Source organism: Aethalodelphis obliquidens, unplaced genomic scaffold, assembly GCF_003676395.1.
Source record: "Aethalodelphis obliquidens isolate GAN/ISIS:26980383/991018 unplaced genomic scaffold, ASM367639v1 scaffold31, whole genome shotgun sequence".
Taxonomy (NCBI): domain Eukaryota; kingdom Metazoa; phylum Chordata; class Mammalia; order Artiodactyla; family Delphinidae; genus Aethalodelphis; species Aethalodelphis obliquidens.
Window position 1 is genome coordinate 19,025,580 of NW_020837975.1, and position 27,727 is coordinate 19,053,306.

Here is a 27,727-nt window from a genome sequence, read left to right on the forward strand (position 1 = left end):
CAGTGAACATGTTTCCAATAGCTCCAGATCTCAAAGATGAGGTTGTCTTCTGGACGCCACTGAAGTGACCGCTCATCAGCTACTACCGTCTTTGTTGCTGGCTGCCAACGTTGCCGGGATAAGGATTAATGCTTCATGTGGCCAACGTGAAACCGTTTTTTCCTGGAACTTTTTTTTTTTTTAATTTCTAATTAGCATCACATCGATTTAAATTTATTTATGTATTTTATATTTTGGCTGCATTGGGTCTCCATTGCTGCACACGGGCTTTCTCTAGTTGTGGCGAGCGGGCCTGCTCTTCGATGCGGTGCGTGGGCTTCTCATTGCGGTGGCTTCTCTTGTTGCGGAGCACGGGCTCTAGGTGCGCGGGCTTCTGTAGTTGTGGCACGTGGGCTCAGTAGTTCTGGTTCATAGGCTTTAGAGCCCAGGCTTGGTAGTTGTAGCGCCCGGGCTTACCCATGTCCCCTGCATAGGCAGGCAGATTCTTAACCACTGCACCACCAGGGAAGTCCCTGGAACTTTCTTTAACTCAAAGCCACTATGTGTTTCATTTAAAAGTGGTTAACACTACATCTTGTTGTTACATTGTACGAACAATTTTTATCATCCCAAAGAATGGTTTGTGTCCCTAGTGGCTCTGGGAACCCTTATGTTCTTATCCTCCAGTTTCAAAAATTATCCATGCATGAGGGCAGGAATTCCTTCTGTTCTGTTCACTATTTTTCTAACACCTCTATGTATATGTGAAAAATTACAAATTCACACTAATACCTCCAATTCCAATGCAACAACACAGGGTTTAATCCTGTATTCCTTCTTTCCATGTGTGTAAAGCCTTTCTCCAACAGTGAGAAACCTGGCTTCCATTATTTATAATTATTTATTTGTGTGTTCATAGGATATATAGTAGTTTCAGAATTACTAACCCATGTGTCTATGTTAAAAACAAACAAAACAAAATCTTATTCACTAGAGTTGAACATTTGTTTATATAAATATAGATGACATACAGTTCAAATATGACATTCAAACATTAGTTGAATTGATTCTTTTTTCCCACCCTTTATGGTGATTATTTGATCTATGTGCAAAACAGTTTATTTTATTCTTGTTTCTATTTCATTTTGGATTTTTCTGCCCACCCTTGTTGATTATATTTTATTTTGAAGAGTATGTGAAACAAAATTCATAAGCTAAAACTATATAAAAAGAAATAGAGAAGTGTCACGCCCCACCCATTTTCTCCTAGCCTTTTGACACCCTCCATCCTGCCCAACCCATTCTCACCCACCCACTCTATATAACCAATCTCATTAGTTTCTGGTATACTTTTCCCATGTTTCATGTACATTTTGCATAAATGTGAAATTACATGTGTATTTTTGTATTTACTATTCTTTTTACACAAAAGGTAGGATATCAAACCAGTGCAGAAGAGAGCAAAATGTCAAAAAGCAAAAAGAGAATACAACTGATTCCTTTTTGTTATTGTTAAAATTTAATTTTTAAATTTTTTATTTTTTGGCCGTGCCACACAGCTTGTGGGATCTTAGTTCCCTGACCAGGGATCAACCCTGACCCCCTGCAGTGTCAGTGCAGGGTCCTAACCAATGGATTGCCAGGGAACTCCCAAAATTTAATTTTATAGGCAAATGTTTTCAGAAATTTTGCTCTGTCTAATCATATATCTGGGCTAGTCTAGCTGGGGTTATATATTAATATTATAAAATATGACTCAAGAATCACATACATGTGTTTGCTTAGATAAATTCTTTATTTTAAAAGCTGTTTGCTTTTAAAGAGGCTGTCATAAGACAAAGGTAGATGTCAATCTTTGAATTCATTCTTTAAACATGTAAAAAATCTTGGAGTAGGAATGACAATGTTACAGTCTTTTTTTTTTTTTCTTTTGGCATGTTGTTTCAGAAAACATGTAATTCTTTATTTTAATCCAAAGTTCTAGTGACTAAGTCCTGTGGTTGTACTACTTTCAAAATTCTCGACTTGATTCAGTTAATTAAATGTAAGGTGACAAATTTGTATCAGTCCAAAGTTGTTGTCATAGACTAGCTTACTTTTGTAAATCGTTGTATGAAAGAGATCTCTGTAAATATCCTGGAGAAAAAGGTTCCTTACTGTTTGGAATCAAATTTGTAACTAACATGGCTACAATTTCCCTCTTGGTATGTGTCAACTAAATGATGCAGATTTTCTCCACTTAGTCCTGCACAGTGCAAGTTGGGCATTTCAGTAAATTTTGCCTTCACATAGGCAAGTAGTCTTGCACTTTTCCTTGAGCAATTCATGTTCACAGCCAGCTGTTTTCTTCAAGGAATCACAGTTACTAAGGAGATCTTCATACTCACAAGAATTGGTTGTAACAAAAACAGATGTGTTACCTCATTATCATTTTTCTCAGTAACGACAAAACAATCCACATATTCAAAGTGTATGAGTGGGTAAGATTGGACAAACAAGTCAGTGTCACTTACACCACAAGGGGCCTTTCACTTCTTGAGGGACATACAAGGTGCCTTAGTTGAGCTCACTGATTAATCCATCACTTTTTATTTTGAACTTGGTGACATGTTTCTAAAATGAATTGACATATTTTTCTCCCTTAGCAAAGAGAGTAAAATGAAAATACCTACAGAATCTAATATGGGAGGAGCTACTACACACATAGAACTATTTAAACTTAAATTATTTTAAGTTAGGTGAAATTAAAAATTTAGTTCCTTAATCTTACCAGCCACAGTGTTCAATGACCACATGTGACTAGTGGCTACTTGTAAGATACATGATGATAGAGAACATCCTTATCATTTCATCCTATTGGACACACTGCCTCAGACACCAATGCTTTCTCTTTCAGGAGAAAGTGATTCCAGTGGGAAGATAGAGATGTAAAACAATGATAATATGCCTTCTTGCTTTCTAATGTTTCTTTTTTGGATGTTCTCCAGGGACCCCAAACCCAACAAATCTCAAACTAAATTCATCCTCTTACCCAAAATGGATCCAAGGTGACTATTCCCCTCCCACAATCCCAGGGGAATGGTTCCCTGACTACTCAGTCATTCAGGCCAGGAACTGAATCAATCTGAACTCCTTCTTTTCTACTTCTGACCAGCACCAACCAGCACTGGTAACAAACACTGGCTATTCTACTTCTTGTCTCTCAGCCCTGTCCATTGTTCTTCATTCATTTTCCCAGTAATGAGGTCAAGACATTCAATTTCTTTTTACATGTTTTTCAATAGTTTTCTTGCTGACTTCCATCCAATAGTTTCTACTTACCAGTGCTAGAAAGCTCTTTATCAAACATGATTCTGACCTTGTCACTCTTTTGCTGAAAACCTTTCAATTGAGTGCTTTTTGCTAATAGGATAAATTCCAAGCTCCTTAGCTAATATAGCACCAGCAGAGGTAGAAATATTCCATGGTTTATTTATTTATTTTTTTTGCCTTTTTGAACTCTTGTATTTTGACTTTTTTTTTAACATCTTTATTGAAGTATAATTGCTTTACAATGGTGTGTTAGTTTCTGCTTTATAACAAAGTGAATCAGTTATACATATACATATGTTCCCATCTCTCTTCCCTCTTGCATCTTCCTCCCTCCCACCCTCCCTATCCCACCCCTCCAGGCGGTCACAAAGCGCTGAGCTGATCTCCCTGTGCTATGCGGCTGCTTCCCACTAGCTATCTACCTTACGTTTGGTAGTGTATATATGTCCATGCCTCTCTCTCGCTTTGTAACAGCTTACCCTTCACCCTCCCCACATCCTCAAGTCCATTCTCTAGTAGGTCTGTGTCTTTATTCCTGTCTTACCCCTAGGTTCTTCATGACATTTTTTTTTTCTTAAATTCCATATATATGTGTTAGCATATGGTATTTGTCTTTCTCTTTCTGACTTACTTCACTCTGTATGACAGAGTCTAGTTCTATCCACCTCATTACAAATAGCTTAATTTCGTTTCTTTTTATGGCTGAGTAATATTCCATTGTATATATGTGCCACATCTTCTTTATCCATACATCCGATGATGGACACTTAGGTTGTTTCCATCTCCTGGCTATTGTAAATAGAGCTGCAATGAACATTTTGGTACATGACTCTTTTTGAATTATGTTTTTTTCAGGGTATATGCCCAGTAGTGGGATTGCTGGGTCATATGGTAGTTCTATTTTTAGTTTCTTAAAGAACCTCCATACTGTTCTCCACAGTCACTGTATCAATTTACATTCCCACCAACAGTGCAAGAGGGTTCCCTTTTCTCCACATCCTCTCCAGCATTTACTGTTTCTAGATTTTTTGATGATGGCTATTCTGACTGGTATGAGATGATATCTCATTGTACTTTTGATTTGCATTTCTCTAATGATTAATGAAGTTGAGCATTCCTTCATGTGTTTGTTGGCAGTCTATATATCTTCTGTGGAAAAATGTCTGTTTAGGTCTTCTGCCCATTTTTGGATTGGGTTGTTTGTTTTTTTGATATTGAGCTGCATGAGCTACTTGTAATTTTGGAAACTAATCCTTTGTTAGTTGCTTCATTTGCAAATATTTTCTCCCATTCTGAGGGTTGTCTTTTCGTCTTGTTTATGGTTTCCTTTGCTGTGCAAAAGCTTTGAAGTTTCGTTAGGTCCCATTTGTTTATTTTTGTTTTTATTTCCATTTCTCTGGGAGGTGGGTCAGAAAGGATCTTGCTGTGATTTATGTCATAGAGTGTTCTGCCTATGTTTTCCTCTAAGAGTTTGATAGTTTCTGGCCTTACATTTAGGTCTTTAATCCATTTTGTTTATTTTTGTGTATGGTGTTAGGGAGTGATCTAATCTCATACTTTTACATGTAGCTGTCCAGTTGTCCCAGCACCACTTATTGAAGAGGCTCTCTTTCTCCACTGTACATTCCTGCCACCTTTATCAAAGATAAGGTGACCATATGTACGTGGGTTTATCTCTGGGCTTTCTATCCTGTTCCATTGATCTATCTTTCTGTTTCTGTGCCAGTACCATACTGTCTTGATTACTGTAGCTTTGTAGTATAGTCTGAAGTCAGGGAGCCTGATTCCTCCAGCTCCATTTTTCGTTCTCAAGATTGCTTTGGCTATTCAGGATCTTTTGTGTTTCCATACAAATTGTGAAATTTTTGTTCTAGTTCTGTGAAAAATACCAGTGGTAGTTTGATAGGGATTGCCTTGAATATGTAGATTGCTTTGGGTAGTAGAGTCATTTTCACAATGTTGATTCTTCCAATCCAAGAACATGGTATATCTCTCCATCTATTTGTATCATCTTTAATTTCTTTTATCAGTGTCTTATAATTTTCTGCATACAGGTCTTTTGTCTCCTTAGGTAGGTTTATTCCTAGGTATTTTATTCTTTTTGTTGCAATGGTAAATGGGAGTGTTTTCTTGATTTCACTTTCAGATTTTTCATCATTAGCATATAGGAATGCCAGAGATTTCTGTGCATTAATGTTGTATCCTGCTACTTTACCAAATTCATTGATTAGCTCTAGTAGTTTTCTGGTAGCATCTTTAGGATTCTCTATGTATAGGATCATGTCATCTGCAAACAGTGACAGCTTTACTTCTTCTTTTCCGATTTGGATTCCTTTTATTTCCTTTTCTTCTCTGATTGCTGTGGCTAAAACTTCCAAAACTATGTTGAATAATAGTGGTGAGAGTGGGCAACCTTGTCTTGTTCCTGATCTTAGTGGAAATGCTTTCAGTTTTTCACCATTGAGGACGATGTTGGCTGTGAGTTTGTCCTATATGGCCTTTATTATGTTGAGGAAAGTTCCCTCTATACCTACTTTCTGGAGGGTTTTTATCGTAAATAGGTGTTGAATTTTGTCGAAAGCTTTCCCTGCATCTATTGAGATGATCATATGGTTTTTCTCCTTCAATTTGTTAATATGGTTTATCACATTAATTGTTTTGCGTATATTGAAGAATCCTTGCATTCCTGGAATAAATCCCACTTGATCATGGTGTATGATCCGTTTAATGTGCTGTTGGATTCTATTTGCTAGTATTTTGTTGAGGATTTTTGCATCTATGTTCATCAGTGATATTGGCCTGTAGTTTTCTTTCTTTGTGACATCCTTGTCTGGTTTTGGTATCAAGGTGATGGTGGCCTCGTAGAATGAGTTTGGGAGTGTTCCTCCCTCTGCTATACTTTGGAAGAGTTTGAGAAGGATAGGTGTTAGCTCTTCTCTAAATGTTTGATAGAATTCACCTGTGAAGCCATCTGGTCCTGGGCGTTTGTTTGTTGGAAGATTTTTAATCACAGTTTCAATTTCAGTGCTTGTGATTGGTCTGTTCACATTTTCTATTTCTTCCTGGTTCAGTATCAGAAGGTTCGGTTTTTCCAAGAATTTGTCCATTTCTTCCAGGTTGTCCATTTTATTGGCATAGAGTTGCTTGTAGTAATCTCTCATGATCTTTTGTATTTCTGCAGTTTCAGTTGTTACTTCTCCTTTTTCATTTCTAATTCTATTGATTTGAGTCTTCTCCCTTTTTTTCTTGATGAGTCTGGCTAATCTATTTTGTTTATCTTCTCAAAGAACCAGCTTTTAATTTTATTGATCTTTGCTATTGTTTCCTTCATTTCTTTTTCATTTACTTCTGATCTGAGTTTTATGTTTTCTTTCCTTCTGCTGACTTTGGGTTTTTTTTGTTCTTCTTTCTCTAATTGCTTTATGTGCAAGGTTAGGTTGTTTATTTGAGATGTTTCCTGTTTCTTAAGGTAGGATTGTGTTGCTATAAACTTCCCCCTTAGAACTGCTTTTGCTGCATCCCATATATTTTGAGTCGTCGTGTCTCCATTGTCATTTGTTTCTAGGTATTTTTTGATTTCCTCTTTGATTTCTTCAGTGATCACTTCGTTATTAAGTAGTGTATTGTTTAGCCTCCATGTGTCTGTATTTTTTACAGACCTTTTCCTGTAATTGATATCTAGTCTCATAGCGTTGTGGTCGTAAAAGATACTTGATACAATTTCAATTTTCTTAAATTTACCAAGGCTTGATTTGTGACCCAAGATATGATCTATCCTGGAGAATGTTCCATGAGCACTTGAGAAAAATGTGTATTCTGTTGTTTTTGGATGGAATGTCCTATAAATATCAATTAAGTCCATCTCGTTTAATGTATCATTTAAAGCTTGTATTTCCTTATTTATTTTCATTTTGGATGATCTTTCCATTGGTGAAAGTGGGGTGTTAAAGTGCCCTACTATGAATGTGTTACTGTCGATTTCCCCTTTTATGGCTGTTAGTATTTGCCGTATGTATTGAGGTGCTCCTGTATTGGGTGTATAATTATTTACAATTGTTGTATCTTCTTCTTGGATCGATCCCTTGATCATTAGGTACTGTCCTTCTTATCTCTTCTAACAGTCTTTATTTTAAAGTCTGTTTTGTCTGATATGAAAATTGCTACTCCAGCTTTCTTTTGGTTTCCATTTGCATGAAATATCTTTTTCCATCCCCTTACTTTCAGTCTGTATGTGTCTCTAGGTCTGAAGTGGGTCTCTTGTAGACAACAAATATATGGGTCTTGTTTTTGTATTGATTCAGCCAATCTGTGTCTTTTGGTGGGAGCATTTAGTCCATTTACATTTAAGGTAATTATTGATATGTATGTTCCTATTCCCATTTTCTTAATTGTTTTGGGTTCGTTATTGGAGATTTTTTCCTTCTCTTGTGTTTCTTGCCTAGAGAAGTTCCTTTAACAGTTGTTGTAAAGCTGGTTTGGTGGTGCTGAACTCTCTCAGCTTTTGCTTGTCTGTAAACGTTTTAATTTCTCCATCAAATCTGAATGAAATCCTTGCTGGGTAGAGTAATCTTGGTTGCAGGTTTTTCTCCTTCATCACTTTAAATATGTCCTGCCAGTCCCTTCTGGCTTGCAGAATTTCTGCTGAAAGATCAGCTGTTAACCTTATGGGGATTCCCTTGTGTGTTATTTGTTGTTTTTCCCTTGCTGCTTTTAATATGCTTTCTTTGTATTTAATTTTTGACAGTTTGATTAATATGTGTCTTGGCATATTTCTCCTTGGATTTATCCTGTATGGGACTCTCTGTGCTTCCTGGACTTGATTAACTATTTCCTTTCCCATATTAGGGAAGTTTTCAACTATAATCTCTTCAAATATTTTCTCAGTCCCTTTTTCTCTTCTTCTTCTGGAACCCCTATAATTCAAATGTTGGTGTGTTTAATATTGTCCCAGAGGTCTTTGAGACTGTCCTCAGTTCTTTTCATTCTTTTTTCTTTATTCTGCTCTGCAGTAGTTATTTTCACTATTTTATCTTACAGGTCACTTATCCGTTTTTCTGCCTCAGTTATTCTGCTATTGATCCTATCTAGAGTATTTTTAATTTCATTTATTGTGTTGTTCATCATTGTTTGTTTCATCTTTAGTTCTTCTAGGTCCTTGTTAAATGTTTGTTGCATTTTGTCCATTCTATTTCCAAGATTTTGGATCATCTTTACTATCATTATTCTGAATTCTTTTTCAGGTAGACTGCCCATTTCCTCTTCATTTGTTAGGTCTGGTGGGTTTTTATCTTGCTCCTTCATCTGCTGTGTGTTTTTGTCTTCTCATTTTGCTTATCTTACTGTGTTTGGGGTCTCCTTTTTGCAGGCTGCAGGTTCGTATTTCCCGTTGTTTTTGGTGTCTGTCCCCAGTGGCTAAGGTTGGTTCAGTCGATGGTGTAGGCTTCCTGGTGGAGGGGACTAGTGCCTGTGTTCTGGTGGATGAGGCTGGAATTTGTGTTTCTGGTGGGCAGGTGCACGTCTGGTGGTGTGTTTTGGGGTGTCTGTGGACTTATTATGATTTTAGGCAGCCTCTCTGGTAATGGGTGGGGTTGTGTTCCTGTCTTGCTAGTTGTTTGGCATAGGATGTTCAGCACTGTAGCTTGCTGGTCATTGAGTGAAGCTGGGTGCTGGTGTTGAGATGGAGATCTCTGGGAGATTTTCACCATTTGATATTATGTGGAGCTGGGAGGTCTCTTGTGGACCACTGCCCTGAAGTTGGCTCTCCCACCTCAGAGGCACAGCACTGACTCCTGACTGCAGCACCAAGAACCTTTCATCCACACGGCTCAGAATAAAAGGGAGAAAAGGAGAAAGAAAGAATTAGTAGAAGTAGAAAGAAAGAAAGAAAGAAAGGAGGGAGGGAGGGAGGAAGGAAGGAAGGAGGGAAGGATGGGAAAAAAGAAAGAAGATAAAGTAAAATAAAATAAAGTAAGATAAAGTATAATAAAGTTATTAAAATAAAAAAATAATTATTAAGAAAAAAAACAACGGACGGATAGAACCCTAGGACAAATGGTGGAAGCAAAGCTATACAGACATAATCTCACACAGAAGCATACACATACACACTCACAAAAAGAGGAAAAGGGGAAAAAATCATAAATCTTGCTCTCAAAGTCCACCTCCTCAATTTGGGATGATTCGTTTTCTATTCATGTATTCCACAGATGCAGGTACCTCAAGTTGATTGTGGAGCTTTAATCTGCTGCTTCTGCGGCAGCTGGGAGAGATTTCCCTTCCTTTTCTTTGTTCTCACAGCTCCCAGGGCCTCAGCTTTGGATTTGGCCCCCGCCTCTGCGTGTAGGTCGTGGCTCAGGCCGGGGTGGGAGGGGGGCGGGGGGGAGGGAGGGGCACTGCGTGCGGGGCGGGCCTGCGGCGGCAGAGCCCGGCGTGACGTTGCACGAGCCTGAGGCGCTCCGGGCGTTCTCCCGCGGAAGTTGTCCCTGGATCCCGGGGTCCTGGCAGTGGCGGGCTGCACAGGCTCCCCAGAAGGGGAGTGTGGGTAGTAACCTGTGCTCACACACAGGCTTCTTGGTGGCGGCAGCGGCAGCCTTAGCGTCTCATGCCCGTCTCTGGGTTGCGCCTAAAAGCGCGGCTCGCGCCCATCTCTGGAGCTCCTTTAAGCAGCGCTCTTAATCACCTCTCCTCGCGGACCAGGAAACAAAGAGGAAAGAAAAAGTCTCTTGCCTCTTCGGCAGGTCCAGAGTTTTTCCCGGACTCCCTCCCGGCTAGCCGTGGTGCATTAACCCCCTGCAGGCTGTGTTCACGCCGCCAGCCCCAGTCCTCTCCCGGTGCTCCGACTGAAGCCTGAGCCTCAACTCCAAGCCTCGCCCGCCCCTGCGGGGGAGCAGACAAGCCTCTTGGGCTGGTGAGTGCCGGTCGGCCCTGATCCTCTGTGCGGGAATCTCTCCGCTTTTCTCTCCGCACCCCTGTTGCTGTGCTCTCCTCCGCGGCTCCGAAGCTTTCCCCCTGCACCACCCGCAGTCTCCGCCCGCGAAGGGGCTTCCTAGTGTGTGGAAACTTTTTCTCCTTCACAGCTCCCTCCCACTGGTGCAGGTCCCGTCCCTATCCTTCTGTCTCTGTTTATTCTCTTTTCTTTTGCCCTACCCAGGTACGTGGGGGGTTTCTTGCCTTCTGGGAAGCCTGAGGTCTTCTGCCAGCGTTCAGCAGGTGTTCTGTGGGAGTTGTTCCACATGTAGATGTATTTCTGGTGTATCCGTGGGGAGGAAGGTGATCTCCACGTGTTACTTTTCCGCCATCTTCCCGGAAGCCTATTCCATGTTTTTTTAGCTGATTTTTTTCCTTTAGTTAATTTATAGTTTTGATATCATCAATATTCTGAATTATAGCTCTATAATTCAGTAAAAAAGAATGCTGACTAAAGGTGAATGCATTTGAAAGGTAAAAGTCTCAGGGAATGAGTCAACTCTATTGTTCATAATAATTTTTTTTTTGTGGTACGCGAGCCTCTCAGTGTTGTGGCCTCTCCCGTTGCGGAGCATAGGCTCCGGACATGCAGGCTCAGCGGCCATGGCTTACGGGCCCAGCCGCTCCGCGGCATGTGAGATCCTCCCAGACGGGGGCACAAACCCGTGACCCCCGCATCGGCAGGCGGATTCTCAACCACGGCGCCACCAGGGAAGCCCCATAATAATTTTAATAAAAATATCCCAACTATAAAAAACCAATAGCTATTTTTACTTCAGATCATGACAACTTTAGAAATGACACATATGACATTTTATTCCCTCCTTTTGCAACAATATCTTTATGGATTCTGTGAACCCATATCATATACAGGTTGGACTTTGTCATTAAAAGTGTGCACAAAACCATGAGTAAATTATAGGGCAAGTGATCATTTATTATGTTAATCACCATGCTTCCATGCAGTAATCAGCATGAGGAACTCATTTGCACAAAAGAAACATTCAGTTTGCCTGTATAGACTGAGACACAATGTGGTCTCACATCCTTAGATTTATACATTTTTATGCTTTCAAAATACTACCTTTGGTGTAATGACGTTAACGTTGATGAAATTATCAGAAGCATGAATGTATAGTTTTGTTTTTTTTTTTTTCAGTATGTGGGCCTCTCACTGTCGTGGCCTCTCCCGCTGTGGAACGCAGGCTCCGGACGCTCAGGCTCAGTGGCCATGGCTCACATGCTCCTCGGCATGTGGGATCTTCCCGGACCGGGGCACGAACCCGTGTCCCCTGCATCGGCAGGCAGACTCCCAACCACTGCGCCACCAGGTAAGCCCCGAATGTATAGTTATTAATGAGCTCTGCGAGGTCACAGAAACAAATGGATGCTAGATGTTTCATTATCTTACATATGGTAATATAGGCATACCTCATTGTATTGCATTTCACTTTATGGTACTTTGCAGATATTGTGTTTTTTACAATTGAAGGTTTGTGGCAACCCTACATTGAGCAAGCCTATTGGTGCAATTTTTCCAAAAGCATTATTTTTAATTTAATGTACATTGTTTTTTTTTAGACATAATACTATTGCACACTTCATAGACTACAGTATAGTGTAAACATAGCTTTTATGTGCGCTGGGAAACCAAAAATTTGTGTGACTCGCTTAATAGCCATATTTTCTTTCTTTCAGTGATCTGTAACAACGTCTCTGAGGTATGCCTGTATTCTTTTCATTACAGAGAATATGTAGGTTATTGAAATGTGTAAAATGTTTACTTAAACACACTCTGTTGGGTAATCTTTTTGTCTTGGCATAAAGATGTTATTTAAATTGGTTACTTTGGGAGATTTCTTTATCCATAAAAAGAAAATTAAACATCAATTCTTGATTATAATAGCAAGTTAATCACTTCAAACTTACTGCATAGTCCACTGTCACAGTTATCAGGGCAACTGGCACAAGGTGTTCCTTGTTGGTAAGGGGTACTCTTTTTACTCACATTATTACCACTGTAATGTAAAATACACACTGTCAAATATTTTTCACTTTACTGTTTAGTTGCCAAGGGCAACATCAATCACTAAATATATGTAAGTATATATGTAACGTTTTTAGTTCTGTTAACAAAACTGAGGGGAATTCCCTGGCGGTCCAATGGCTAGGATTCTGGGCTTTCACTGCTGTGGTCCCAGGTTCAACCCCTTAGGTCGGGGAACTAAGATCCCACAAGCTGCACCACCAGGCCAAAAAAAAAAAACAAACAACAACAAAACAAAACTGAAAAATTACAATTCCCAACATGTAATTTACATAACATCCAAATTAAGAAATTACTTCACACACATCGACCCATCTCCTTGACTCTACTTCTTCAGGCTGGGCAGCTACACTGGCATAACTAGTCTAAAGCATCCAGATAACTTCTTTGCAGCAATACACTTTTCATCTCCCGGTAGACTTGGTCAGATTGGTAAGGCCGTGCCCCGCAGAGAGCTGGCTAGGGATAAATATATCACTTTGAGAGACGGGGAAAGATCCTGGGGGCAGGAGGTTGCAGTATGAAAAAGAATACTCAATGTTGCAATATAATTTTATATTTGAAAGAGGATAAATACCCTAATTCCTCTAATATGAACTAGGGACAGTAAAGCTCCAATATATATATATTTTAATTTCGAGATGGCATTGTGCTATTTAAGTAGTTTGTGGTGCGTGTATTTGTGGGTCAGGGAGAGCTGGGGAAGGTTTATGAGTTTCCAGAGGTAGTGCGTGAGAGATTTTTATGTTTACCGAAAAAGGAACGTGAGATTAAAAAGTTTTGATAAACGCCAATAGCCTGGGTGTAGTCAATTACAGTGACTAACTTGTAACTCATCGATGATGATTATCCTATTGGCTGTTAAATTTATCTAATTCATCGGAAAATACATGGGAATGCAAATCTCAGTAGTGTCAAGGGAGCCACGGGCCCAAAGTGATGTATTTGAATCTGTCTTCCTGCACAGAACATGGCTGTCCATGTGGTAGCCTTGGAAAGGCTTGGAAAGATTGTGACGTAGACACAAAAGTGTTCTGGAGGTTCTGTCACTCCCGCTTTCCTCATTATTCACTTCAGCTCTCACTCCAGATGCCTGGTTCCCGATGCCTCCCCTCTCACAGCCAGGCAGTGAGTTTGGATGCATTCTCCGAGGGTCTATCAATTTTTTTATTAAGTTATACTTGACACACAATATTCTATTAGTTTCACGTGTACAACATAGTGGTTTGATATTTTTATACATTATGAAATCACCACAGTAATTCCAGTTACCATCTGTACATCTCTTGTGGTTTGATGGATTCCTTTAGTGTTAGCTTTGGACTTCTTTTTCATTGTTTTTTGTGTATCCATTGTAGGTTTTTATTTTGTACTTAACATGAGGTTCGTATATATCAGTCTGTATCTATAGCTGTTTTAAGCTGATAGTCACTTAAGTTCGAAGGCTTTCTAAAAGCACTAAATTTTTACTACCCCCATCTGTTTTATGATTTTTATGTCATATTTTACATTTTTTTACCTTGTGTAGTCCTTCACTACTTGTTGCAGTTACAATTGATAGTAGCACTTTTGTCTTTTAAACTTCATACTAGCTTTTTAAGTGGCTGATCCACTGCCATTACTATATATTTGCCTTTACCAGTGAGATTTATTCTTTCATATGTGTTTTCTGTTTCTAGGTGTGGCCTTTGCTTTTCTGCTTAAAGAAGACCCTTTAACATTTCTTGTAAGGCCAATTTAGTGATGATGAACTTTTTTAGTTTTGCTTGTCTGGGAAACTCTTTATCTATCCTTCAATTCTGAATGATAACCTTGCTGAACAGAATATTCCAGGTTGTAAGCTTTTTTTGGTTTTGTTTTTTCAGAACTTTAAATATATCCTACCACTCCCTTCCAGCCTATAAAGTTTCTCCTGGAAACCAGCTGAGAGTCTTATGGGGTTTCTCTTTTGTGTGATTAGTTGTTTTTCTCTTGTTGCCTTAAAAATTTCCTCTTTAACTTTTGCCGTTTTAATTATGTCTTGGTATAACTCTAGGTTCATCTTGTTCGGGACTCTCTTAGCTTCCTGTACCTGGATGTCTGTTTCCTTTTTCAGGTTAGGGAAGATTTCAGGCATTATTTTTTTTTAATGTTTTCTGTTCCTTTCTCTCTCTTATCTTCCTGGGACCCCTAGCTGTTGGTAGCTTGCTGTTGTCCCAGAGGTACCTTAAACTCTCCTCATTTAAAAAAAAATTCTTTCTTCTTTTTGCTGTTCTCATTGGGTGATTTTTCACTATTCTAGCTTCCAGATCGCTTATCTGTTCTTCTGTATCATATAGTCTGCTATTGATTCTCTTGAGTGTATTTTTTATTTCAGTTCCTATATTCTTCATTTCTGATTGGTTCTTTTATTTTTTAAGTCTTTGCTGAAATTCTTATTGTGTTCTTCCATTATTCTCCCTAGTTCAGTGAGCATCCTATAACCATTTCTTTGAACTCTATCAGGTAAATTACTTATCTCCATTTCATTAGAGTGTTTTCCTGTGGTTATATTCTGTTCTTTCATTTGGAACATATTCCTGTCTCCTCATTTTGTTTGAATTTTGTTTTTATTATTATTTAAAAATATTTTTTTGTTGGAGTATAGTTGCTAAATTTTGGGTTTTTTTCTATGATTTAGGCTAAACAGCTACCGCTCTTGGTCTTGAAGGAGTGGCCTTGTGTAAGAGCATCCCCTGTGACTGCTTGTGACTGGTGGCTTTAGCAGACCAGCTTGAGCTGGAATGGGCCAGGCTAGAGGATGTCCCTGGAGAGCACTGTGCTTAACGGCTGCCTTGGTGGGATGGCTAGGGCTGCAGCTGGGGAAGGTGTGCACTGGGGGGAGTCCCAGGGGGACCAAACAATGGTGCTCACTGGTGCCTTCGACTCTGGGGAGGGCTCCAGCAGTTCCCTGTTCATTTGGAAGAAGCTCTCGGGTTAGTAGATGGATTTTCCTTCTGTATAGTCTGAATGCTTTTTAAATTGCTGGGGTTTTTTTTTGCTGTGTCCCAGGGCAGGTGAGTCTGTTCTCAAGCCCCTCAGCTATATCCCTCCTACTGCAGATCACTAAAATGGGGGTGGGGTTCCCATGGATACAGTGTCTCCATCTTTCCTACTAATTTCTATGTGGTCCTTCTATCTGCAGAAGCTGTTAAATCAACTTCGGGGGCAATTTCTTTATATGTAGGTGTAGATTCAGTGTGTGCATGGGAGGAGGTGAGCTCAGGGTCTTCCTAGGCCCGTGTTGTCCTTCCCCAAATGACCTATCTATTCTTTCTACTAAACTCTAATAGCTGTTTTCAGGAAAATGACTTTGGAGGTCATATTTCTCAAACTGGAGACCCATATCCCTGGGTCATCTATAGTATCAAATAAATCCTATATGAGGCTTGGTTTGGGGCCTCCCTGCCTGTAGTGGTAAAGAACTTCAAATTTTAAAAGAAATTAAGACTAGCAGATATGTTGAGGTTAGGTCTTTAGTTTATCCATAGGATTTGTTGTGGAGAACTTAAAACGTTTTGCTTAATGAAAGAGCATGTTTCCTGTTACAAATAAAGACTGTAAGGAATTGTTCATTATGGAGTTTTTGGTGAAAACTTCTGAGAAACAAAAGCTTAAGATGTTTCCTTCTTCTGGACTCTAACATATATTAAAGATCTCTTGAAAAACCTTTGAGACCCAGAAGAATGAATCATATCTAATGATAATAACATATATGGTTTTCAAGATAAGTAAGAATAGGAACGTTTCAGCAGAAAGGGCTGAAATCACAATTTACTATCCCTTATTTTCCACTCCACTACTGCCTCTTGCTTTACCATCAAGCTTCCACCCACCTAGGGTGTGAAATTAGTGAGAACTAATGACATCAAGTCTAGAGAAAGGCATACTATACGTGCCCAGAGAATAACCTTGAGCCCTGGGGAAAGGCAATTGAGAGAAAAGACATGACTTCATAATTGAGGAAAGAGAGTTTCAGATTTTACTCTTGGAAATGAGAACTTGGTCTCTTCTCTGATAAGTTGAATGTATCTTACCTTAAGCAGTATTTCCAAAGGTTTATCCCTTCTCTTTATTAAAATATGCTTTTTTATTTTGATTGGGTAAATGTAAGATTATTTTAAAATATTAAATTGCCGATGGAATTATTGGTATTAAACTTTAAAGTATATACTTATGCAGGACAGTACTGGCAAACATAGTAGTATTTTAGGCTCTCCTGATTGGGACAGTAGGCAATTCCACATCCAACACGGAAAGATGAGTACCAAACAAGCTACAAATGCATAAGGAAATATGTAAGAATACATTAAGGAAGAGGGAAAAATACTGGGAAAACAAATAATAGCAAATGTAAAACAAAAAAGTGATTCTTGGCACTTCCTTGGTGGTGCAGTGGTTAAGAACCCATCTGCCAATGCAGGGGACATGGGTTCCATCCCTGGTCCCGGAAGATCCCACATGCCTCGGGGCAACTAAGCCCACGTGCCACGACTACTGAGCCCGCATGCTACAACTACTGAAGCCCGCGTGCCTAGAGCCCGTGCTCCACAACAAGAGAATCCACTGCAATGAGAAGCCCGCACACTGCAGTGAAGAGTAGCCCCCGCTCACGACAACTAGAGAAAGCCTGCGCGCACCAGCAAAGACCCAACGCAGCCAAATATTTAAAAAGAAAGAAAAAAAAGTGACTCTTATAGTTTGTAGCCGTATACCTTATGGAAATATTTAAACTACTGAAACAAAGTCACAAACTTTAAAAATATTAAATTTCGTGTATCCATTTATAATGTTGGAAAAGTACAGAGTGTACTTCCCTGCCAAGAATTTTGCAGCCCATGAAAAAAAAAAAAAATGACAGTTTTAGATGAAATACCAGCCAAATGCCAGGACTCTATTATACTCAAGCCCTTCCCCCAGATTGAACATTGGTGTTGGTCATCATTTGGAGAAGCTTTCTCTGTTAGAGCATCTGTGGCAGAAGTTTTTCATTTGTTCTGGTTACCTGGGTATAATGTCCAACAATTGCACTGGAGCTCTTTGGTCCTGCACCATAGACAAAATTGTGGTGTTCTTCAAACCAGCTTTGGATTGCATCTGACCAGGCAGTAGGGTCACTTGACATGTAGGGATTCTCACCACGTTTTGTACCTAAGTGTGAACAGATCATTCATGAAGAAAACAAAAAAGCATGCCGTGGCAAGAGAAGTCAACTACATGAACACAAGGATGTTGCCCTTCAAACTCAGTGCCTGTATTTGCTAACTGTTAATACATGAAAAAGATGCTTCCATTCCTTATCAACTGTAAAGCTGAATAGAAGACAGATCTACCTAGCCCACTGGGCTGGCCACAATATGCAAACTCTGAATAGCTTGAGAAGAATTTATTCTAACAAGGACCTACTGTATAGCACAGGGAACTATACTCAATATCTTGTAATAACCTATAATGGAAGTGAATGTAAAATATATATATATATGTATATTTGAATCACCTTGCTGTACACCTGAAGCTATCACAACATTGTAAATTAACTATATTTCAATAAAAATCAAAACCAAACCAAACCAAACAAAATCCTTCTCCCTGTGGATTGTCAAAGATGCATTCTTTTTCATGCTAAATTCTTCACAGGTATAATGTGTGTGCTCTCAGCTTTGTACTGTTAGCTTACGAAAGGCAACAACCAAATTTTATTTTTTCTCTCCTCTTACCCACCCTCAGCAGAGATTTTTCACACATAGGAGCCAGAATAAATATTTATGATTATGAATTTGCATAAACTTTGGAAAAAAAAAGGTTTACGGGCAGTCTTCAAGAGTCCCAATCAAGAGTCAACTGACATCAGGAAGGTGTTCAAAACTTGTAGCTCTTCCCTTAATCCATGAGTCATAATGTCACAATGTGACATTATAGTTATATAATGTTATATAACTTACAGTTATAACTCTCTGAGGAGAGTTATATATAACTTACAGTTATATTATAACTATATTATAACTTACAGTTATATTATAACTGTATATTATAACTTCCAGTTATATTATAACTCTCTGAGGAGTTATAATGTCTCCTCAGAGAGTTAGGCAGGAAGGACCTTGCAGAGGGTGACATCAGCAGAATGGTGAGGTAGGAAGCCCTGGACTCTCCTTTCCCCAGTACACACACTGATTCAGCAACAATTCATGAACAAATTGCCCTTGTCAGAAATCCAAAAACAAAACTAAAGGCTTCCTGACCCTGAGGGATATGAAACCAGACTCACTGAAGCCTCTAGGGAGATTGGAAAACCCTCTGGCGAGAATCCCTACCCTCAGCACCGTGCTATACAATCAGGAAGAGACCCTCTAACTCCCAGCTTCTCCCAGGGGAGGGGAAGAGTTGGCTCATGTGTCCAGCAACCCAATGTTTCCAAGGGGATGTCCCAGAGGGCTGGCTTCTGTCTTGGAGGTGGTGAGTGGAGATGGTGTTTGGGCTGCTAGACACCATAACTCCTCCCTCTGGCTCAGCACAGAGCAAGCAAATGAAAAATCCTTTCATTTTTTTCCTTTCTTCCCTGGGAGGCAGAGTTGATCAGTGTGTCCAGTGGTCCAGTTTCTCTGGGGCTACCCAAAGAACTGGCATGTTTCTTGCCAGTCCTGGAGCGCAATCTTGTTCCCTGGGGGAGAACTGAGATGGCAGTTTGGATTGGTAGATGCCATAGCCCTTCTCCCCAGCTCAGCACAGAGCAAGCCGACAAAAACCTCAGCTGCCTGCTTCTCCCTGGGGAGGGAAGAAGCTGGTTTGGTCATCTGATGCCACACATTTTCCAGAGGCTGCCTGAAGGACTGGCTCCTGACTTGCCTGTTTTGGAATGCTATCAAGACCTAGCATAAACTCACTGCCTGCGGCTAGTGAGAACAGAGACAGATATTTGGGCTGGCAGTTGCCATAGCCTCCCTTCCTGGTTCAGCACAGAGTGAACAAACAAAATACTCCAGCTCTTAGCCTCTCCCTGGGGAGGGAAAGAATTGGATGGACTGTCAGAGATCCATCTTTTCTGGGGGCTGCCTGAGGAAACGACTTAAGAATCTTTCTTGAGTAAAATGGACTTGAACAGCGTTTCTCCAAAAAAGATGTACAAATGACCAACAGGTATATGAAAAGGTGCTCAGTGTCACTGATCATCAGAAAAAGGCAGATCAAAACCACAATGAGATATAACCTTACACCTGTCAGGATGTCTGTTCTCAAAAAACAAAAGACAGCAAGAGAAATTGGAATTCTTGTACGCTGTTGGTGAGAATAAAACATAGGTAGCTGTTGTAGGCAACAGTAGGGAGGTTCCTCAAAAAACTGAAAGTAGAGCTACCAAATGATCCAGCAATTCCACTTCTGAGAATTGATCCGAAAGAATTGAAGTCAAGATCTTGAAGAGATATTTACATTCTCATGTTCACTGCAGCACTATTCATGATAGCCAAGATGTGGAAATGACCTAAATGTCCATCAGCAGATGAACGGTTAAACAAAATGTGGTATATACACACAATGGAATATCATCCATTCTTAGAAAAGAAGGAAATTCTGCAACATGCAGCAACATGAATGAACCTTGAGGATATTTTGCTAAGTGAAATAAGCTAGTCACAGAAAACGAGTGCCTGATTCTATCAGTATGAAGTATCTCAAATAGTCAAATTCATAGAATCAAAGAGTGGAATGGTGGTTGCTGGGCTGGGGGGAAGGAGGAATGGGGAGTTACTAATCAATGGGCATAAACTTTCTGGTAAGCAAGATAATTTCTAGATATCTGATGGACAGCATGGCACCTACAATCAACAATATTGTATCGTACACTTAAACATTTCTTGAGAGGGTAGATTTCATGTTAAGTGTTCTTAGCAGCATAAAATTTTTTAAAAACTAAAAAAAAAAAAAAAAAGGTGTTCTTACCACAGTACAATTAATTTAAAGAAGAAAGAAGTGGCTTGAGGTCCAGAAACGTTACCCTTTTCAGCCCTCTCTTAATATTTACGTTTTGGTGACTTGAAATATAATGTTTACGTGCTGCTTAAAGAAAGTATAAAATGCTTTTGGATCTCTCCTTTAAGAAGGAAAGACAAACTTAGAAACTAACAGTAGACTTGGATCTTGAAGACCATTTTCCCATGTTCTACTGAACACAGTCGCCTCTTGTTGTAATTTCATCATAATGTTTGCATCGACAATATAAACAAGAACAATTCTACTGAAATAACAGGTTAAGTTATTCACTACCTTTAAATTGGGCTTACCTATGTGTATATCATGCTTGATAATGTGAAACATTTTATGTAAGGTTTGTGAATACAAGTTTTTTTTCTCTCATGGCTTTTATGATCCTTGGTAAGATACGTCTTCAAGTTTTTTTGAGTCTAATATATCATTCTATGCATTATAGGTACACAGTCTATACAAAATACTTGACAATTTGTTATCAAAACTTTAAAAAATGAATCAACACACCCAAAATATTCATCCTGATTAAAAAAAGCTTAACTATTTTTAGAGTAAAATTCAGTTCGACATATTTTAACACATTTTGTGAATGCAAAATAATCTGATTTCAAAACACCATACAGCTACACAATATCACAAAAAGGGCAAAGGGTGAGAAATCAGGAAGCCTGGTTAACTTTCCAGTATATGATACTCCTACCAGTTGTGTTCTTGCATAATTCATTCCTTCCACATCCTTTTTAATTTTTAAAATCGGGAAAATGATTATGCATGACCTGTTCACCATGAGCTGATCAAGAGGAACAAATGAGATGCTGCTTAAGAAATAATTTGCATAATGTAAATAATCAACAAGCATGAAATAGTACTTATCGTATCTCTCTCTATACAGATACTTTAATTTTAAAAGTACAGCCATATAAGCAACATTTATTCACAAAGTCTTCTGAATACAATGCTCCAGAATGGTCTGTCCTGTTTTATTTGCCTAATATTTTATTTGCTCATTTATTCAACAAACATTGACTCATTTACATACTGGTCTTCCGGTCATCTGGATTACTGTGTTCTAAAGTGCACTTGTTTGCCCACTTCTGAGCATTTGCTGTTGCTTCTCTGCTCCATTCCTAAATGTCACAAGAAAAACAAAATACACAAAGATTCAACTCCAATGAAGTATATGCTTTAAAATCTGATTGGTAGGCTGATTTGCATTACTTTAAAACTTCTGTAGATGTATTATCTAATTGTCATTGGTATTAAAGTACCTTTTTGTTTGTGTGTATGTGTGTGTGTGTGTCTTTATCTGTCCCAGTGCCAGTTTCCACACAAAGACAAGTCCACAGGTATGTCTAACGAGAGAAATACCTAATACATTATCTGACTATGATAGCATAGCAGCCACACCTAAGATTTTTAATAATGTTGCTGCTCTAAATACTAACATGTGAGATAGTCTGACTATATTTCAGTAGTAATAAGCTGACCTAGTTTATTGCCAATTCCATTTGTAGCCCACTGTGTCCACATGGGAGATGTCTAGCTTTTATGGACTATTCCCTGGGAAATGGGCTGTTATTTACCCTAAATGGCATTGATCCTGAAGGATAGGAGATTTCTTTATTTTCGACTAGGGAAGATAGTGAACCAAAAATGTAACACCTTCATATTTGATGTCTGAAGATCTGGCTTCTAAATTCTGCCTTCCCAGCTTAAGAGCCCTGTAATCTTGACAAGTTATTTAACCATTATAAAGGAAAATTCATTTCTGCCCTGCCCATGACAGAGCTAAATGAAGTAGAAAAATAGAGACAGAACTTTGTAAGCCACAAGAGTCTTAAGAGATGCCAGTTAGCTGCCTGCTCTTACTACTGCTGGTTCACACCACTTTATTTATATTCTTGCTTCTTACCATCTTTAGCATGTTGCTGGCAGGTGGAGCGACTGATTTCCTTAGTTCATTGTGTTTATTTACAATCTCTCTTTGGACTTGCGTTTGAGTGGTTAACAGCGCAGTAAAGGATGGATCCTACAGGGAAATAAAATTAGGATTTTTTTTAAAACATTTTTGAAAATTGCACTTAAGAGTGAATAATTCAGGGGCTCTGAGATTACTTTACAAAGTGTTCAGTTCAAGCCACTATTAAGCACTGTCAATGAACTGAACCAAGGCAATGACAAATAGGAAAAAAGTCGTTTGAAGTTTTGAGAATGGGAATGGAATTCATGGCATGACAAATTAAAAACTCCTCTGAGGCCGCAAATGCCAATTTCTAGTTTCAAGGGAACTCTCAGTGTGATTTTTCTAGACATACAAGTGATAATGTTTTATATTTTATAATATTGTGTACAAAGGTATACAATAAGAACATGAAGGCAGATTCATCCACATTCAATCAGGCTGCAGCAGTGGGGTAAGAGCGGACCTCAAGACTCATCCTAGACTTTAAGGGGAACTTTGACCTGACATGGTATCTGTTTTTAGAGAAAGAATATATTTAGAATGTATTTAGAGAAAGAATGTTGAGGTTCAGTTGAAGTGCATTCAGTATTCTAGTAAAATGATTCTACCTGTTTTATTTTTTTAACATCTTTATTGGAGTATAATTGCTTTACATTGTTGTGTTAGTTGCTGCTGTACAACAAAGTGAATCAGCTGTACATATACATATATCCCCATATCCCCTCCCTCTTGCATCTCCCTCCCACCCTCCCTATTCCACCCCTCTAGGTGGTCACAAAGCACAGAGCTGATCTCCCTGTGCTATGCAGCTGCTTCTTACTAGCTAACTGTTTTACATTTGGTAGTGTATGTAAGTCCATGCCATTCTCTCACTTCGTCCCAGCTTACCATTCTCCCTCCCTGTGTCCTCAAGTCCATTCTCTATGTCTGTGTCTTTATTCCTGTCCTGCCCCTAGGTTCTTCAGAACCATTTTTTTTTAGATTCCATATATATATGTGTTAGCATACGGTATTTGTTTTTCTCTTTCTGACTTCACTCTGTATGACAGAATCTAGGTCCATCCACCTCATTACAAATAACTCAATTTCGTTTCTTTTATGGGTGAGTAATATTCCATTGTATATATGTGCCACATCTTCTTTATCCATTCATCTTTTTTGGACACTTAGGTTCCTTCCATGTCCTGGCTATTGTAAATAGAGCTGCAATGAACATTGTGGTACATGTCTCTTTTTGAATTATAGTTTTCTCAGGGTATATGCCCAGTAATGGGATTGCTGGGTCATATGGTAGTTCTATTTTTAGTTTTTTAAGGAACCTCCATACTGTTCTCCATAGTGGCTGTATCAATTTACATTCCCACCAACAGTGCAAGAGGGTTCCCTTTTCTTCACACCCTCTCCAGCATTTATTGTTTATAGATTTTTTGATGATGGCCATTCTGACTGGTGTGGGGTGATATCTCATTGCAATTTTGATTTGCATTTCTCTAATGATTAGTGATGTTGAGCATCCTTTCATGTGTTTGTTGGCAATCTGTATATCTTCTTTGGAGAAATGTCTATTTAGGTCTTCTGCCTATTTTTGGATTGGGGCTCTTTGTTTTTTTGATATTGAGCTGCATGAGCTGCTTGTAAATTTTGGAAACTAATCCTTTGTCATTTGCTTCATTTGCAAATATTTTCTCCCATTCTGAGGGTTGTCTTTTCATCTTTTTATGGTTTCCTTTGCTGTGCAAAAGCTTTGAAGTTTCATTAGGTCCCATTTGTTTATTTTTGTTTACATTTCCATTTCTGTAGGAGGTGGGTCAAAAAGGATCTTGCTGTGATTTATGTCAAAGAGTGTTCTTATTATGTTTTCCTCTAAGAGTTTTATAGTGTCTGGTGTTACTCTTAGGTCTTTAATCCATTTTGAGTTTATTTTTGTGTATGGTGTTAGGGAGTGCTCTAATTTCTTTCTTTTACATGTAACTGTCCAGTTTTCCCAGCACCACTTATTGAAGAGGCTATCTTTTCTGCATTGTATATTCTTGCCTCCTTTGTCATAGATTAGTTGACCATGGGTGCGTGGGTTTATCTCTGGGCTTTCTGTCCTGTTCCATTGATCTATATTTCTGTTTTTGTGCCAGTACCATACTGTCTTGATTCCTGTAGCTTTGTAGTATAGTCTGAAGTCAGGGAGCTTGATTCCTCCAGCTCTGTTTTTCTTTCTCAAGATTGCTTTGGCTATTTGGGGTCTTTTGTGTTTCCATACAAACTGTGCAGTTTTTGTTCTAGTTCTGTGAAAAATGCCATTGGTAGTTTGATAGGGATTGCACTGAATCTGTAGATTGCTTTGGGTAGTAGAGTCATTTTCACAATGTTGATTCTTCCAATCCAAGAACATGGTGTATCTCTCCATCTGTTTGTACCATCTCTCATTTCTTTCATCAGTGTCTTATAGTTTTCTGCATACAGGTCTTTTGTCTCCTTAGATAGGTTTATTCCTAGATATTTTATTCTTTTTGTTGCAATGGCAAATGGGAGTGTTTCCTTAATTTCTCTTTCAGATTTTTCATCATTAGTGTATAGGAATGCAGGAGATTTCTGTACATTAATTTTGTATCCTGTTACTTTACCAAATTCATTGATTAGCTCTAGTAGTTTTCTGGTAGCATCTTTAGGATTCTCTATGCATGGTATCACGTCATCAGCAAACAGTAACAGTTCTACCTCTTTTCCAATTCGGATTCCTTTTGTTTCTTTTTTTCTCTGATTGCTGTGGCTAAAACTTCCAAAACTATGTTGAATAATTGTGATGAGAGTGGGCAACCTGTCTTGTTCCTGATCTTAGTGGAAATGGTTTCAGTTTTTCACCATTGAGGACGATGTTGGCTGTGGGTGATTCTACCTGTTATAGGTAGATTTTATAGGGTCGCTCAAAAGACCCCATTAAAAAAATCTCCAAGGCCATTTGGAGGGAGTAAAGCCATCCAGTGAATGGACTATTGCTGACTTTGTTCCTTTTAGAGACAGAAATATAATTGATAAGGTATTAAATCAGGTGCTGATATTTTTGGTGTATCTTTGTGTGTGTGTGTGTGTGTGTGTGTGTGTGTGTGTGTTGGGGGGGATGGATCCTAAACCTGGAGGTGGAGTAGGGTGTGTGAATTGCTCCCACAAGGTCTAGCAATTTGATAGCCTAAATTTACACAAAAGGCTGATGTTACATGAGCAAGATTTTTTTTTAAAATCTATTTTTTTAAAATTTTTGGCTGTGTTGGGTCTCCTTTGCACTGTGCAGGCTTCTCATTGTTGTGGATTCTCTTGTTGCGGAGCTCGGGCTCTAGGCGTGCGGGCTTCAGTAGTTGTGGCACGCGGGCTTAGTTTCTCTGTGGCATGTGGGATCTTCCCGGATGAACCTGTGTCCCCTGCATTGGCAGGCAGATTCTTAACCACTGTGCCACCAGGGAAGTCCCAGCATGAGTAAGATTTTGAAGTGTAAGTCTGAATAGACAGGGTCCTTGGTTGATCTTCCCCTGACACCTTGGAATAAGTCATTCTCTGCTCCCCCAATACTGAGTCCCCTTCAAAGCTCTGCAAATACTGTGAACATAGGTCTGACCACATTTTATCACCATGATCTCATTGTGCGTCCATTTTTCCTGCCTACTTGTACGTTCCTAAGGACAGGGGCCAATACTGAATGAAAAATAAATCCAGTGGCACGTGTCTTTATAAGAGACACAAGAGGAGAAGGTGATGTGAAGATGGAGGCAGAGATTTCAGTGATGCAGCCACAAGCCAAGGATTGGTGGAAGCCACCAGAAGCTGGGAGAGGGCCATGGAACAGACTCCCTCCTAGATCCTCCAGAGGGAGCATGGCCCTGCTGATACCTTGATTTCAGACTTCTGGTGTCCAGAACTGTGAGAGAATAAATTTCCATTGGGCTAAGCCACCAAACTTGTGTTAATTTCCTACAACAGCCCTAAGGACCTAATGCATTAATTTTCCAAAATATCATGTACTCCATATAAAAATAATGCAATATTTTTCTTTTTTTGGACTAAATCTTTGAAATCTGGTGTGTAATTTATACCTACAGCACATCTTGTTTTGGAAAAGCCACATTTCAAGTCTTTAATAGCCATGTGTGACAGATAGCTGCTGTACTGGACTGCTCATCCTTGAACTTTCATCTAGATAATTACGTTAAGTGCTCTGAGCTACCAAGGAGTACTCTGTGATGTACTAGACACTCTCATTACTTCCGCTCTCAAAGTGCTTTGCCATCCCACAGAGCTGCCTGGATAGCTCTGGAAAGATTTTTCCACTTTAACCTTACCTTTGCTTCGGTGGGGAAAGATGGTAGCAGCACAGTAGCCAGAAACAGCACAACTGGGAGTGAAGCCATTGCTAGGAAGTAAGTCAAAGAGAACAAAGGTTTACATTGAAACATGTAGTACATGGACCTCTAACTAGGAGGGAAGAACTAATGTAATGATCTTGGTTATCTCAAAGGAGCCGTGATTCCCAAATTTATAAGTAATGTAACAAGAGAGGACTGTCATATGGTGCCAGTAGAATCATAATAGAACCAACCTTGTCTCTGATAGGGACAATAAAAAATAAGCTGAAGAACTTGACTGTTGCACTTGAATTATACCTATAAAGGTGAGGGACATACCACTTCTTTCTGCCCACTTCTATTGCTCCTAAGCCCATCAGAAAGAAAATATGGAAGAAAACAGATTTCGCCACAGTTAATTATGATCTTGCATTGATTATTCATTTCAATTTTAGGGCAAAGGTTATTTTCAGTGTATACCATTTCTTAGTTTTTTTCCTCTTGTCTATGAAAAGTAGACTTCTTGTCCTTTTATTTATACACAACTCTAATCAAGATTTCAGGGTTGTGATAACACAGAAATGTACAAATACTTTAGTAGTAGTTATTTCTCCAGTGGAGGCATTAGAAGTTATGTTTATTTTATTCCTTACACTTGTCTATATTTTCAAATTTCCAAGTATAGAAAAAATACAAATAGAACTAATATATTGAAAATCTAGCCTGTTCGAATTTGCTGAATCCATGATTGGGTACAAAGGTTACTTAATATCTTCATTAACTTTGTAAAAGACACTCAGCATTGGGTTGCCCACACTGTGCTTTCTCAATGTGTCAAAAAATCCTTGGTCCTTTAGATGAATCGAAAAGAACATGAAGTTTAGGAAGCATTCATATTCTCTTCCCCACCATTCATCATATAAAAACTACTCACTTTGTAAATTAAAGGAATACTGCCTAGATTAACTGTCTTCCTATGCAATTGCTACCCCCAAATTCTTGGAGGAAAAGAAAATTCTAAACTATTTATCTGCAGTACATCTCAGGCCTTATTGATTTGTAAATAGTGGACAATTGGTACCTCTTCCATGTATTGCCTTTCTTCTCAATAGTGTGATTATCAAAGGGAGA

At 39.0% G+C, this 27,727-nt stretch overlaps 1 protein-coding gene across 1 annotated transcript; it reads right to left on the bottom strand.

Annotated features, from left to right (window-relative positions):
- Positions 1-1,856: 1,856 nt before the first annotated feature.
- Positions 1,857-26,664, bottom strand: LOC113630899 (cysteine-rich secretory protein 2-like). The gene is given in 7 exon segments (XM_027126818.1): positions 1,857-2,399; positions 12,187-12,275; positions 16,483-16,598; positions 17,328-17,473; positions 21,345-21,432; positions 22,218-22,334; positions 26,594-26,664. Coding segments are annotated over 7 exon segments (777 nt in total). The 5' UTR covers positions 26,663-26,664; the 3' UTR covers positions 1,857-2,247.
- Between the last annotated feature and the right edge of the window lie 1,063 nt (positions 26,665-27,727).